We start from the raw sequence: 16,060 nt of genomic DNA, 5'->3' as shown, positions 1-16,060 counted from the left end.
CTTCAAAACATTCCAAACATAAATATTGGCCCCTCAGCAAAGCTGCGTAGAATAACTTTAGATTTTTTCTGACTTGGGTAAATTAATGTCTCATATGTCGTGATGCTTCTGTCTTCGCCAAATGCATAACAGAGGTTATTGTTGTGGAAATAGATGTATTAATCCCCTCTTCCTCCAAGATGACCTCTTCCTCCAATCCTTGGTTCAGTTGTCCCTGTTCTGAGGCCATTCAGATGCTGGATCAGGCATATAGAGCTTGGAAAGTCTTTCTGTTTCTGACTTCCATGCGGCATTTATCACTGACCATACTTGTTGCAAGAACGTTATTTGTGAGGGGAAAGCATTGTTTTATTCAAAGGAAGTGTGATAACCTCTCCTCATCAGCTACTGATTGGTCTCTCTTGGTATTAGCTAAGGGCATTCCAAACATGTTTTGTCACACTACCTTTCCCTCACTTTTTATTCTGATGGTGCTGTAGCTGTTTCTCCTTCAGACAAAGCAGTTCTTTTTCGTTCATGTTTCTCTGTTAACTCTGCCTTGTATGACTTTAACATGCCTTCCACCCTTAATGCTCCTTTTACTCATCCTATGCCCCTCCCCATATTCTCTTTTCAAACTGTCTGAACAACTCCTCTCTCTGAACACAAGCAAGACTTACGGTACTAATGGCATCTGTCTCCATGTACTGAAAGAATGTGCCTTTGAAGCTGCAATTGCACTTGCTCGTCTGTCCTGTTTCTGCTTAAAAACCAGAACTTTCCCTTCTTCTTGGAAGCATGTGTTGGTACATTCCAACTCTAAGAAGGATGACTGTTCTAACCCCTCAAACTATTGTCCTGATGCTTTGACTTCAACCCTTTTGAAAGTCTTTGAATCCCTTCTCAACTCCCATAGTCCCAGACATCTTGAATCTCACAGACTTTCCTCTGATCACCAGTATGGCTTTAATATAGTGAGATTTACTGATGATATTTTTTCCTATCTTGTTTGGTCATCATCCCTGAAATATTCTGGGGAATCCTGTGTAGTTGCCCTTTGATATATCAAAAGCTTTTGACAGGGTGTGACATTGGGGTCACATCTCTAAGCTTCCATCTTTTGGGTTTCCTCCTTCACTTTACTCCCTCATTTCTTGCTTCCGCTGTGGCAGATCTATCTCTGTGGTTGTTGATGGATCAGCCTCTTCCCTTTTCACCATCAGCAGTTGTGTCCCTCAAGGTTCTGTCCTGTCTCCTATGCTTTTTCTCCTTTATCAACAATTCCCTTTCTCCCACAGATTACCACATACACTCTTATTTTGATGACTCAACACTTCATTCCTCTACTTCCTTCAATTCTGCTCCTATCTCACTCAGTCTGTATCTTACCTTAAAGCATCTTCCTTAATTACTCAGACTTGGATAGGATATCTCAGTGGTGTAAACAAATCTTAAGATAAATGCTTCCAAGACCCAGTTTCTACCTATTTCTCTTTTGAAATTTCCTTAGGACTTTCCTCTCTCTCTTTTGATGGTTCTGTAATTCCACCCATTGACTTAGTGATCATACTTGGTATTACTGTAGCAACCACTCTTTCTTGGAAACTGTACAGTATGGAAATAGTTAAGTTTGCTTCTAAGGAATTGAGAGTTCTGTTTAGATGTCCAAATTTCCTTTCTTCTGAACATTCATACAAAGGATTGATCCATCGTTGTATGGAATACTGCTCTCACATCTGGGGTGGTTCTATCTCTGCATCCTTAAGTGACAGAGTTGAGTTGATAGCAGTCTGACCTATAAATTCTCTCAGGCTAACTTCAAAACTTGATCCACTTGCCCTGCATTGCAGTGTTGGTTCACTTTCCCTCTTCTATTGGTATATTGGTTTTTGCTCTTGAGAGCTTGCTGCTTGTGTGACCTGGCCGTTAGCTATACCATGCAATACTCAACAAGCTGCTGCCCCTCATGGTTACTTTGAGGCAATGGGCAACCCATGGGTGGGCCATTTTGATAACTCTTTCATTCCATAAACCTCACACATTTGGAATTCTGTACCCTCTCAAGGCTCTCCCTATAAGTAGGACCTAGCACATTTTAATGACAAGTTTTTAATTTCTTCGTAAGTACTTTACCTTTTCTTGTTCCTTCTCATTAACCTCTATATTTCATTTAAGACCCGGCCTTGACTTCTGCCCATTAAAGAAAGAGCTGGTAATTACCTGTTTGTGCTGTATGGGAAGGGAGTTTTATACATGTGGGCCCAATCTCTTGAATATTCTGTATTATCGTACATCTTCTTAAATTTCTGTATGATCTCTGCATTAACCATGTCAAAAATCATTGTATTCCATTCGTCCACCACTCTTATGATATTAAGGTGCTTCTTTAAGTCATTTTTAATCAGTTTTGTGCTTAATTTCATGTTATTTCCTCTGGTTGCTTTATCCCTGTATCTCTCCAAGAACTGTTCACTGTCCACATCATTGATCTCTTTAAAAAACTTGAAGGTTGTGATGAGGTCACTCCTCACTCTTCTCTCTTCCAAGGTGGGCATATTTAAAGCCTCTGGCTCTTCCCTGTAACTAAACTCTTAATTCTGGAAGCACCTTTGTTGCCCTCCTTTAGACCTGCTGTTTTAGCTCTTTGTGGTTTTAGGTGCAATGACCAACCTTGAGAAACATGTTCAAGTTTCAGTCATATGTGGGATATGAACAGCGCGATCAGTATTCCCCATCCATCTACTTGAAAGCTATTCTGATATTTGCCAGCAGGTAGTTTGTTTCTTTTTGTCCAATGTGGGATTCTGGTGACAGGCTGGGGTTAGTGTTGACTCCTAAATCCTTCTCATGTACAGGATTTTCAGGCTTATTTCTAGCTTGATGATAGTCATATTGAAGCTTTCTTGAACTTCTCCTGTCCTCATTACTTTACATTTACTTAGGTTGAATTTCTAGGTTGAATTTCATCAACCAGATATCAGACCAACTTTGGATTTGAAAAAAAGGGCAAATGAGAGTTGGGGTGAGAGAGTATCATTAAATTTTAGGGAGAATAAAAAGATGTTCTGGAAGGAGGTAAATAAAGTGCGTAAGACAAGGGAGCAAATGGGAACTTCAGTGAAGGGCGCAAATGGGGAGGTGATAACAAGTAGTGGTGATGTGGGAAGGAGATGGAGTGAGTATTTTGAAGGTTTGTTGAATGTGTTTGATGATAGAGTGGCAGATATAGGGTGTTTTGGTCGAGGTGGTGTGCAAAGTGAGAGGGTTAGGGAAAATGATTTGGTAAACAGAGAAGAGGTAATAAAAGCTTTGCGGAAGATGAAAGCCGGCAAGGCAGCAGGTTTGGATGGTATTGCAGTGGAATTTATTAAAAGAGGGGGTGACTGTATTGTTGACTGGTTGGTAAGGTTATTTAATGTATGTATGACTCATGGTGAGGTGCCTGAGGATTGGCGGAATGCGTGCATAGTGCCATTGTACAAAGGCAAAGGGGATAAGAGTGAGTGCTCAAATTACAGAGGTATAAGTTTGTTGAGTATTCCTGGTAAATTATATGGGAGGGTATTGATTGAGAGGGTGAAGGCATGTACAGAGCATCAGACTGGGGAAGAGCAGTGTGGTTTCAGAAGTGGTAGAGGATGTGTGGATCAGGTGTTTGCTTTGAAGAATGTATGTGAGAAATACTTAGAAAAGCAAATGGATTTGTATGTAGCATTTATGGATCTGGAGAAGGCATATGATAGAGTTGATAGAGATGCTCTGTGGAAGGTATTAAGAATATATGGTGTGGGAGGAAAGTTGTTAGAAGCAGTGAAAAGTTTTTATCGAGGATGTAAGGCATGTGTATGTGTAGGAAGAGAGGAAAGTGATTGGTTCTCAGTGAATGTAGGTTTGCGGCAGGGGTGTGTGATGTGTCCATGGTTGTTTAATTTGTTTATGGATGGGGTTGTTAGGGAGGTAAATGCAAGAGTTTTGGAAAGAGGGGCAAGTATGAAGTCTGTTGGGGATGAGAGAGCTTGGGAAGTGAGTCAGTTGTTGTTCGCTGATGATACAGCGCTGGTGGCTGATTCATGTGAGAAACTGCAGAAGCTGGTGACTGAGTTTGGTAAAGTGTGTGGAAGAAGAAAGTTAAGAGTAAATGTGAATAAGAGCAAGGTTATTAGGTACAGTAGGGTTGAGGGTCAAGTCAGTTGGGAGGTGAGTTTGAATGGAGAAAAACTGGAGGAAGTGAAGTGTTTTAGATATCTGGGAGTGGATCTGGCAGCGGATGGAACCATGGAAGCGGAAGTGGATCATAGGGTGGGGGAGGGGGCGAAAATCCTGGGAGCCTTGAATAATGTGTGGAAGTCGAGAACATTATCTCGGAAAGCAAAAATGGGTATGTGTGAAGGAATAGTGGTTCCAACAATGTTGTATGGTAGCGAGGCGTGGGCTATGGATAGAGTTGTGCGCAGGAGGATGGATGTGCTGGAAATGAGATGTTTGAGGACAATATGTGGTGTGAGGTGGTTTGATCGAGTAAGTAACGTAAGGGTAAGAGAGATGTGTGGAAATAAAAAGAGCGTGGTTGAGAGAGCAGAAGAGGGTGTTTTGAAATGGTTTGGGCACATGGAGAGAGTGAGTGAGGAAAGATTGACCAAGATGATATATGTGTCGGAGGTGGAGGGAACGAGAAGAGGGAGACCAAATTGGAGGTGGAAAGATGGAGTGAAAAAGATTTTGTGTGATCGGGGCCTGAACATGCAGGAGGGTGAAAGGAGGGCAAGGAATAGAGTGAATTGGAGCGATGTGGTATACAGGGGTTGACGTGCTGTCAGTGGATTGAATCAAGGCATGTGAAGCGTCTGGGGTAAACCATGGAAAGCTGTGTAGGTATGTATATTTGCGTGTGTGGACGTGTGTATGTACATGTGTATGGGGGGGGTTGGGCCATTTCTTTCGTCTGTTTCCTTGCGCTACCTCGCAAACGCGGGAGACAGCGACAAAGTATAAAAAAAAAATATATATATATATATATATATATATATATATATATATATATATATATATATATATATATGTATATATTGGTTACCTGTTTGGATATCGGGAGAGGGAATTTTACTCCTGAAAAAACCAAAAATGATTTTTTAATTATGAATTTTCTCGTTAATCATTAGTTCAAGTCTTACTATCTTTGAATGTTAGATATCTTTCAATTAAATGACTCCAGCTCCAAACAATTCGTACAGTATTATGAGAAAGATAAAGAGAGACATGAGAACAATTTTGCAAATAGTATTACACCTGAGAGCATTCTTTGAAACTTTATCTTTCTCTGTCTCGAACGAATGGCGGGGATGGATGAGAATTTTTTAGAAAATGGACGTGTTGAGGAGCAGCGAGTTGACCACAGCGTTGGCAATGAGTGAGTCAGTTGTTGTTTGCTGATGATACAGCGCTGGTGGCTGATTCATGTGAGAAACTGCAGAAGCTGGTGACTGAGTTTGGTAAAGTGTGTGAAAGAAGAAAGTTAAGAGTAAATGTGAATAAGAGCAAGGTTATTAGGTACAGTGGGGTTGAGGGTCAAGTCAATTGGGAGGTAAGTTTGAACGGAGAAAAACTGGAGGAAGTGAAGTGTTTTAGATATCTGGGAGTGGATCTGGCAGCGGATGGAACCATGGAAGCGGAAGTGGATCATAGGGTGGGGGAGGGGGCGAAAATTCTGGGAGCCTTGAAGAATGTGTGGAAGTCGAGAACATTATCTCGGAAAGCAAAAATGGGTATGTTTGAAGGAATAGTGGTTCCAACAATGTTGTATGGTTGCGAGGAGTGGGCTATGGATAGAGTTGTGCGCAGGAGGATGGATGTGCTGGAAATGAGATGTTTGAGGACAATGTGTGGTGTGAGGTGGTTTGATCGAGTAAGTAACGTAAGGGTAAGAGAGATGTGTGGAAATAAAAAGAGCGTGGTTGAGAGAGCAGAAGAGGGTGTTTTGAAATGGTTTGGGCACATGGAGAGAATGAGTGAGGAAAGATTGACCAAGAGGATATATGTGTCGGAGGTGGAGGGAACGAGGAGAAGAGGGAGACCAAATTGGAGGTGGAAAGATGGAGTGAAAAAGATTTTGTGTGATCGGGGCCTGAACATGCAGGAGGGTGAGAGGAGGGCAAGGAATAGGGTGAGTTGGAGCGATGTGGTATACCAGGGTTGACGTGCTGTCAGTGGATTGAATCAAGGCATGTGAAGCGTCTGGCGTAAACCATGGAAAGCTGTGTAGGTATGTATATTTGTGTGTGTGGACGTATGTATATACATGTGTTTGGGGGTGGGTTGGGCCATTTCTTTCGTCTGTTTCCTTGCGCTACCTCGCAAACGCGGGAGACAGCGACAAAAAAAAAAAAAAGAAAAAAGAAAATATATATATATATATATATATATATATATATATATATATATATATATATATATATATATACATATATACAAAGGCCCTCGTAAATTATATGGGAGGGTATTGATTGAGAGGGTGAAGGCATGTACAGAGCATCAGATTGGGGAAGAGCAGTGTGGTTTCAGAAGTGGTAGAGGATGTGTGGATCGGGTGTTTGCTTTGAAGAATGTATGTGAGAAATACTTAGAAAAGCAAATGGATTTGTATGTAGCATTTATGGATCTGGAGAAGGCATATGATAGAGTTGATAGAGATGCTCTGTGGAAGGTATTAAGAATATATGGTGTGGGAGGCAAGTTGTTAGAAGCAGTGAAAAGTTTTTATCGAGGATGTAAGTCATGTGTACGTGTAGGAAGAGAGGAAAGTGAATGGTTCTCAGTGAAAATAGGTTTGCGGCAGGGGTGTGTTATGTGTCCATGGTTGTTTAATTTGTTTATGGATGGGGTTGTTAGGGAGGTGAATGCAAGAGTTTTGGAAAGAGGGGCAAGTATGAAGTCTGTTGGGGATGAGAGAGATTGGGAAGTGAGTCAGTTGTTGTTCGCTGATGATACAGCGCTGGTGGCTGATTCATGTGAGAAACTGCAGAAGCTGGTGACTGAGTTTGGTAAAGTGTGTGAAAGAAGAAAGTTAAGAGTAAATGTGAATAAGAGCAAGGTAATTAGGTACAGTAGGGTTGAGGGTCAAGTCAATTGGGAGGTAAGTTTGAATGGAGAAAATCTGGAGGAAGTAAAGTGTTTTAGATATCTGGGAGTGGATCTGGCAGCGGATGGTACCATGGAAGCGGAAGTGGATCATAGGGTGGGGGAGGGGGGCGAAAATCCTGGGAGCCTTGAAGAATGTGTGGAAGTCTAGAACATTATCTCGGAAAGCAAAAATGGGTATGTTTGAAGGAATAGTGGTTCCAACAATGTTGTATGGTTGCGAGGCGTGGGCTATGGATAGAGTTGTGCGCAGGAGGATGGATGTGCTGGGAATGAGATGTTTGAGGACAATGTGTGGTGTGAGGTGGTTTGATCGAGTAAGTAACGTAAGGGTAAGAGAGATGTATGGAAATAATAAGAGTGTGGTTGAGAGAGCAGAAGAGGGTGTTTTGAAATGGTTTGGGCACATGGAGAGAATGAGTGAGGAAAGATTGACCAAGAGGATATATGTGTCGGAGGTGGAGGGAAGGAGGAGAAGTGGGAGACCAAATTGGAGGTGGAAAGATGGAGTGAAAAAGATTTTGTGTGATTGGGGCCTGAACATGCAGGAGGGTGAAAGGCGGGCAAGGAATAGAGTGAATTGGATCGATGTATTATACCGGGTTGACGTGCTGTCAGTGGATTGAATCAGGGCATGTGAAGCGTCTGGGGTAAACCATGGAAAGCTGTGTAGGTATGTATATTTGCGTGTGTGGACGTATGTATATACATGTGTATGGGGGTGGGTTGGGCCATTTCTTTCGTTTGTTTCCTTGCACTACCTCACAAATGCGGGAGACAGCGACAAAGCAAAAAAAAGCAAAAAAAAAAAAAAGTCCCTGTTGATTAATGTGTAGTGCACGGTTCCTTCCATCCATAACTATGTCATCACATAAGTACCCTCATTGGTGAATTCCCTGTCGAGCCATTTCCAACACCCACTGACTAGAACCTGTCTCATCTGTGACCTGATCAAAGTTCTTCATAAGGGATGACGCATGAACATCAAGGAAACTTTGTTCTGGTGCTGCTAAGGGTCCATAAAGTTTCTGCAGAGCACTCAAAATTTCAACCTTTTGCTGTGTGTAAGAATCAAGACCAAGCTTGCTAATCTTATGGTCTCTCTCAATCTGGGATAGTTTTTCTCGTAGCTGGTCTGGCTGCTTCTTTGCAAACATCTGAATAACTTTTGGTGTTTTGAAAGCTTGAGATATAGCTGCCTGAATAGCCAGCTGCATGGCACTGAAGGAATCAATCAGCGTCATATCACCAGTAAATATCAGCTAGTAAATGTGAAGATAAAATCTGGCAATGAATGTAACAGTCCTGCTCACCCCAATATGCTCTATCAAATGTTAGTATAGGAAGTTTTCCTGTATATTATAAGATCTTGCTTCCATGACTCTCCATCACCATGAGATTCTAAATTTAACCTTTCTATCTCTTTATAATTGAAATCCCCCTTTGTAAGTACTTTACCATCTCAAAGAATTGTGTTACTACTTCATGTACCATCCTGCTTATTCCATCATTGTTATCATTGTTTATTTGTTCTCAGTTGTTGCAGTTCTTTAGAGGATTGTATAATAGTAACACCACTATGAAGTGTTTCTCAAAACTGAAGGCTGTCTTTTTTTTTTAGAAGGTTAATCATCCTCTCCTTTGCCTTCTACCTTCCTTTGTCTGCACCTCATTCTAAATGCCCCACTGCCACCACCCTATCATGTAACACATTCAACATTCCTTAAAAATATTAACTCCATCTTTTCTTCACCTCCTCATCTTTCTTTTTTAAACCCTTATTTTCATTCTGTCTTTCATTTATTTTGATATATTTACTAATTCACTGTAGATATGGTTCTCATTTATAGAAATGTCTTTTTGAATTATACTTTTGAAATAAAATGCTTGTTATATTGAGGTGAGAAGACTATTTAATCAATCATACACCAAATTTTTTGTTGCATTTGTCGTACAGCTGAAAGCAATGATTTACTTTATCAACAAAATTCCATTAACCAGTGTTCTCTTCCTAGATTACCATTTCTGTGACTGACATCAATGACAATTCTCCTATAATGGACCCAGAAAAATGTAACAGAACAGTAGAAGTTGCTGAGAATTCAGGTGATGGAAAACATGTGGCATATATTGAGGCCAATGATAAGGATGAAGAAGGTGTGTTGATTATCATATTTGTTGTAGGGATTAGTAGGTATTTGCTATGGATATGACTGGATGTATCTTCATGTAAATGGTTAAAGCAAAGAAAAGAATTGATTTGCCATGATTATATTTTATCTAAATTTATATAAAATTATATAAAGGTGAGCAATGTGGCAGTTGAGGGAATAATTGTTGTACATGGAGTGTTCAGTGTTGTAAATGGAAAAGATGAAGAGCTTGTAGATTTATGTGTTGAAAAAGGACTGGTGATTGGGAATATTTGGTCTAAAAAGAGAGATATACATAAGTATACATATGTAAGTTTGTTTATGGATGGGGTTGTTAGGGAGGTGAATGAAAGAGTTTTGGAAAGAGGGGCAAGTATGAAGTCTGTTGTGGATGAGAGAGCTTGGGAAGTGAGTCAGTTGTTGTTCGCTGATGATACAGCGCTGGTGGCTGATTCATGTGAGAAACTGCAGAAGCTGGTGACTGAGTTTGGTAAAGCGTGTGAAAGAAGAAAGTTAAGAGTAGATGTGAATAAGAGCAAGGTTATTAGGTACAGTAGGGTTGAGGGTCAAGTCAATTGGGAGGTAAGTTTGAATGGAGAAAAACTGGAGGAAGTAAAGTGTTTTAGATATCTGGGAGTGGATCTGGCAGCGGATGGTACCATGGAAGCGGAAGTGGATCATAGGGTGGGGGAGGGGGCGAAAATCCTGGGAGCCTTGAAGAATGTGTGGAAGTCGAGAACATTATCTCGGAAAGCAAAAATGGGTATGTTTTAAGGAATAGTGGTTCCAACAATGTTGTATGGTTGCGAGGCGTGGGCTATGGATAGAGTTGTGTGCAGGAGGGTGGATGTGCTGGAAATGAGATGTTTGAGGACAATATGTGGTGTGAGGTGGTTTGATTGAGTAAGTAATGTAAGGGTAAGAGAGATGTGTGGAAATAAAAAGAGTGTGGTTGAGAGAGCAGAAGAGGGTGTTTTGAAATGGTTTGGGCACATGGAGAGAATGAGTGAGGAAAGATTGACCAAGAGGATATATGTGTCGGAGGTGGAGGGAACGAGGAGAAGTGGGAGACCAAATTGGAGGTGGAAAGATGGAGTGAAAAATATTTTGTGTGATCGGGGCCTGAACATGCAGGAGGGTGAAAGGCGGGCAAGGAATAGAGTGAATTGGATCGATGTGGTATACTGGGGTTGACGTGCTGTCAGTGGATTGAATCAGGACATGTGAAGCGTCTGGGGTAAACCATGGAAAGTTGTGTGGGGCCTGGATGTGGAAAGGGAGCTGTGGTTTTGGGCATTATTGCATGACAGCTAGAGACTGAGTGTGAACGAATGGGGCCTTTGTTGTCTTTTCCTAGTGCTGCCTTGCACACATGAGGGGGAAGGGGGATGGTATTCCATGTGTGGCGAGGTGGCGATGGGAATGAATAAAGGCAGACAGTGTGAATTGTGTGCATGGGTATATATGTATATGTCTGTGTGTGTATATATATATGTGTACATTGAGATGTATAGGTATGTATATTTGCGTGTGTGGACGTGTATGTATATACATTGTGTATGTGGGTGGGTTGGGCCATTTCTTTCGTCTGTTTCCTTGCGCTACCTCGCAAACGCGGGAGACAGCGGCAAAAAAAAAAAAAAGTAGGAGAGGAGGCCAGAGAGCGTTATTGGATTATGTGTTAATTGATAGGCACGCGAAAGAGAGACTTTTGGATGTTAATGTGCTGAGACGTGCAACTGGAGGGATGTTAGATCATTATCTTCTGGAGACGAAGTTGAATATATGTAGAGGTTTTCAGAAAACAAGAGAGAATGTTGGGGTGAAGAGAGTGGTGAGAGTAAGTGAGCTTGGGAAGGAGACTTGTGTGAGGAAGTACCAGGAGAGAATGCGTACAGAATGGAAAAAGTTGAGAACAAAGGAGGTAAGGGGAGTGGGCGAGGAATGGGATGTATTTAGGGAAGCAGTGATGGCTTGCGTAAAAGATGCTTGTGGCATGAGAAGTGTGGGAGGTGGGCAGATTAGAAAGGGTAGTGTGTGGTGGGATGAAGAAGTAAGATTATTAGTGAAAGAGAAGAGAGAGGCATTTGGACAATTTTTGCAGGGTGATAATGCAAATGAGTGGGAGATATATAAAAGAAAGAGGCAGAAGGTCAAGAGAAAGGTGCAAGAGGTAAAAAAAAAGGGCAAATGAGAGTTGGAGTGAGAGAGTATCATTAAATTTAAGGGAGAATGAAAATATGTTTTGGAAGGAGGTCAATAAAGTGCGTAAGAAAAGGGAACAAATGGGAACATCAGTGAAGGGGGCAAATGGGGAGGTGATAACAAGTAGTGGTGATGTGAGAAGGAGATGGAGTGAGTATTTTGAAGGTTTGTTGAATGTGTTTGATGACAAAGTAGCAAATATAGGGTGTTTTGGTCGAGGTGGTGTGCAAAGTGAGAGGGTTAGGGAGAATGATTTGGTAAACAGAGAAGAGATAGTAAAAGCTTTGAGGAAGATGAAAGCCGGCAAAGCCGGCAAGGCAGTGGGTTTGGATGGTATTGCAGTGGAATGTATTAAAAAAAGTGGGTGACTGTATTATTGACTGGTTGGTAAGGTTATTTAATGTATGTATGACTCATGGTGAGGTGCCTGAGGATTGGCGGAATGCTTGCATAGTGCCATTGTACAAAGGCAAAGGGGATAAAACTGAGTGCTTAAATTACAGAGGTATAAGTTTGTTGAGTATTCCTGGTAAATTATATGAAAGGGTATTGATTGAGAGGGTGAAGGCATGTATAGAGCATCAGATTGGGGAAGAGCAGTGTGGTTTCAGAAGTGGTAGAGGATGTGTGAATCAGGTGTTTGCTTTGAAGAATGTATGCGAGAAATACTTAGAAAAGCAAATGGATTTGTATGTGGCATTTATGGATCTGGAGAAGGCATATGATAGAGTTGAGAGAGATACTTTGTGGAAGGTATTAAGAATATATGGTGTGGGAGGCAAGTTGTTAGAATCAGTGAAAAGTTTTTATCAAGGATGTAAGGCATGTGTATGAGTAGGAAGAGAGGAAAGTGATTGGTTCTCAGTGAATGTTGGTTTGCGGCGGGGGTGTGTGATATCTCCATTGTTGTTTAATTTGTTTATGGATGGGGTTATTAGGGTGGTAAATGCAAAAATTTTGGAAAGAGGGGCAAGTATGCAGTCTGTTGTGGATGAGAGAGCTTGGGAAGTGAGTCATTTGTTGTTTGCTGATGATACAGCACTGGTGGCTGATTCGTGTGAGAAACTACAGAAACTGGTGACTGAGTTTGGTAAAGTGTGTGAAAGAAGAAAGCTGAGAGTAAATGTAAATAAGGGCAAGGTTATTAGGTACAGTAGGGTTGAGGGACAAGTCAATTGGGAGGTAAGTTTTAATGGAGAAAAACTGGAGGAAGTGAAGTGTTTTAGATATCATGGAGTGGATTTGGCAGCGGATGGAACCATGGAAGCGGAAGTGAATCATAGGGTGGGGGAGGGGGCGAAAGTTCTGGGAGCGTTGAAAAATGTGTGGAAGTCAAGAATGTTATCTTGGAAAGCAAAAGTGGCTATGTTTGAAGGATTAGTGGTTCCAACAATGATATATGGTTGCGAGGCATGGGCTATGGATAGAGTTGTGCGGAGGAGGGTGGATGTGCTGGAAATGAGATGTTTGAGTACAATATGTGGTGTGAGGTGGTTTGATTGAGTAAGTAATGAAAGGGTTAGAGAGATGTGTGGTAATTAAAAGAGTGTGGTTGAGAGAGCAGAAGAGGGTGTTTTGAAATGGTTTGGTCACATGGAGAAAATGAGTGAGGAGAGATTGACCGAGAGGATATATGTGTCAGAGGTGGAGAGAACGAGGAGAAGTGGGAGACCAAATTGGAGGTGGAAAGATGGAGTGAAAAAGATTTTGTGTGATTGGGGCCAGAACATGCAGGAGGGTGAAAGGCATGCAAGGAATAGAGTGAATTGGAACGATGTGGTATACCGGGGTCGACATGCTGTCAGTGGATTCGAACGAGAGCATGTGAAGCGTCTGGGGTAAACCATGGAAAGTTGTGTGGGGCCTGGATGTGGAAAGGGAGCTGTGGTTTCAGTGCATTATACATGACAGCTAGAGACTGAGTGTGAACGAATGCGACCTTTGTTGTCTTTTCCTAGCGCTACCTTGTGCACATGCGGGGGGAGGGGGTTGTTATTTCATGTGTGGGGTGATGGCGACAAGAATGAATAAGGGCAGCCAGTATGAATTATGTACATGTGTATATATGTATATGTTGGTATGTGTATATATATATGTATACGTTGAGATGTATAGGCATGTATATGTTTGTATGTTGACGTGTATGTATATACATGTGTATGTGGGTGGGTTGGGCCATTCTTTTGTCTGTTTCCTTGTGCTACCTCGCTAATGCGGGAGACAGCGACAAAGTATAATAAAATGAAAAAAATTATGTAAATCTATTAAAATTATATAAATTATATTATATAAATTATATAAAATTATATAAATCCCCTCCTTGTACTTTTAACTTTCTAAAAAATGGGAAACAGAAGGAGTCACGCGGGGAGTGCTCATTCTCCTCGTAGACTCAGATTGGGCTCTTCCCCAATCTGATGCTCTGTACATGCCTTCACCCTCTCAATCAATACCCTCCCATATAATTTCCCAGGAATACTCAACAAACTTATACCTCTGTAATTTGAGCACTCACCTTTATCCCCATTGCCTTTGTACAATGGCACTATGCATGCATTTCGTCAATCCTCAGGCACCTCACCATGAGTCATTATTTATTTTATTTATTATTTATTTTGCTTTGTCGCTGTCTCCCGCGTTTGCGAGGTAGTGCAAAGAAACAGATGAAAGATATGGCCCAACCCACCCCCATAAACATGTATATACATACACATCCACACACGCAAAAATACATACCTATACATCTCAATGTACACATATATATACACACACAGACACATACATATACACCCATGTACACAATTCACACTGTCTGCCTTTATTCATTTCCATCGCCACCTCGCCACACATGGAATACCATCCCCCTCCCCCCTCATGTGTGTGAGGTAGCGCTAGGAAAAGACAACAAAGGCCCCATTCGTTCACACTCAGTCTCTAGCTGTCATGCAATAATGCCCAAAACCACAGCTCCCTTTCCACATCCAGGCCTCACACTACTTTCCATGGTTTACCCCAGACGCTTCACATGCCCTGATTCAATCCACTGACAGCACATCAACCCCGGTATACCACATCGATCCAATTCACTCTATTCCTTGCCCGCTTTTCACCCTCCTGCATGTTCAGGCCCCGATCACTCAAAATCTTTTTCACTCCATCTTTCCACCTCCAATTTGGTCTCCCACTTCTCCTCGTTCCCTCCACATCCGACATATATATCCTCTTGGTCAATCTTTCCTCACTCATTCTCTCCATGTGCCCAAACCATTTCAAAACACCCTCTTCTGCTCTCTCAACCACGCTCTTTTTATATCCACACATCTCTCTTACCCTTACATTACTTACTCGATCAAACCACCTCACACCACACATTGTCCTCAAACATCTCATTTCCAGCACATCCACCCTCCTGCGCACAACTCTATCCATAGCCCACTCCTCGCAACCATACAACATTGTTGGAACCACTATTCCTTCAAACATACCCATTTTTGCTTTCCGAGATAATGTTCTCGACTTCCACACATTCTTCAAGGCTTCCAGAATTTTCACCCCCTCCCCCACCCTATGATCTACTTCCGCTTCCATGGTTCCATCCGCTGCCAGATCCACTCCCAGATATCTAAAACACTTTACTTCCTCCAGTTTTTCTCCATTCAAACTTACCTCCCAATTGACTTGACCCTCAACCCTACTGTACCTAATAACCTTGCTCTTATTCACATTTACTCTTAACATTCTTCTTTCACACACTTTACCAAACTCAGTCACCAGCTTCTGCAGTTTCTCACATGAATCAGCCACCAGCGCTGTATCATCAGTGAACAACAAATGACTCACTTCCCAAGCTCTCTCATTCACAACAGACTTCATACTTGCCCCTCTTTCCAAAACTCTTGCATTTACCTCCCTAACAACACCATCCATAAACAAATTAAACAACCATGGAGACATCACACACCCCTGCCGCAAACCTACATTCACTGAGAACCAATCACTTTCCCCTCTTCCTACACGTACACATGCCTTACATTCTCGATAAAAACTTTTCACTGCTTCTAACAACTTGCCTCCCACACCATATATTCTTAATACCTTCCACAAAGCATCTCTATCAACTCTATCGTATGCCTTCTCCAGATCCATAAATGCTACATACAAATCCATTTGCTGATTTTTTCTTGCTACTTTCTATATTGCCAAACGAAATACCAGTTTAACTTGGTTGTAAGTAACGATTGTGCCAAAATGACTACTGGAGATTTCTGATAGGATCTTGTTAGGAATGTGGATAACATTTAGAATTTTATTTTTATCAAGTATACATATGCAAATTTATTTTGTATAGAGACCGTACTTCACCATAATAGTGTACGAGAGTGCTTCCATATCACCCTGAGCCGGGCCCAAGGCTATACACAGAGTAACGTCCATGACAGGTGACTAACTGGCAGGGTCGACCACTAAGGCTCCCAGTCAAAGTCTTTCATCTTCCTTCCCTCTAGATTCCCAAAAAAGGGCTCCGTGGGAGGGCTCTTCACAGGAGGCCTCAGATTGCCATCTTTCATAGCAGTTGAAGGCCTTTTTGC

The 16,060-nt window shown here is 41.7% G+C and overlaps 1 protein-coding gene across 3 annotated transcripts in view; it reads left to right on the top strand.

Moving 5' to 3' along the window:
- Positions 1 to 16,060, top strand: part of LOC139748680 (cadherin-AgCad1-like) — a 305,223-nt gene that overhangs the window by 135,322 nt on the left and 153,841 nt on the right. For all 3 annotated transcript variants that reach the window (XM_071661965.1, XM_071661968.1, XM_071661967.1), the window contains one exon: positions 9,129 to 9,270. In XM_071661965.1, coding sequence (XP_071518066.1) covers positions 9,129 to 9,270 — 142 coding nt within the window. The remainder of the gene's footprint in view (positions 1 to 9,128; positions 9,271 to 16,060) is intronic.

This window comes from Panulirus ornatus, chromosome 5 (genome assembly GCF_036320965.1).
Source record: "Panulirus ornatus isolate Po-2019 chromosome 5, ASM3632096v1, whole genome shotgun sequence".
NCBI classification, from domain to species: Eukaryota; Metazoa; Arthropoda; class Malacostraca; order Decapoda; family Palinuridae; genus Panulirus; species Panulirus ornatus.
The sequence above is the reverse complement of the archived record's forward strand: the minus strand, read 5'-3'. Positions and strand labels throughout refer to the sequence as shown.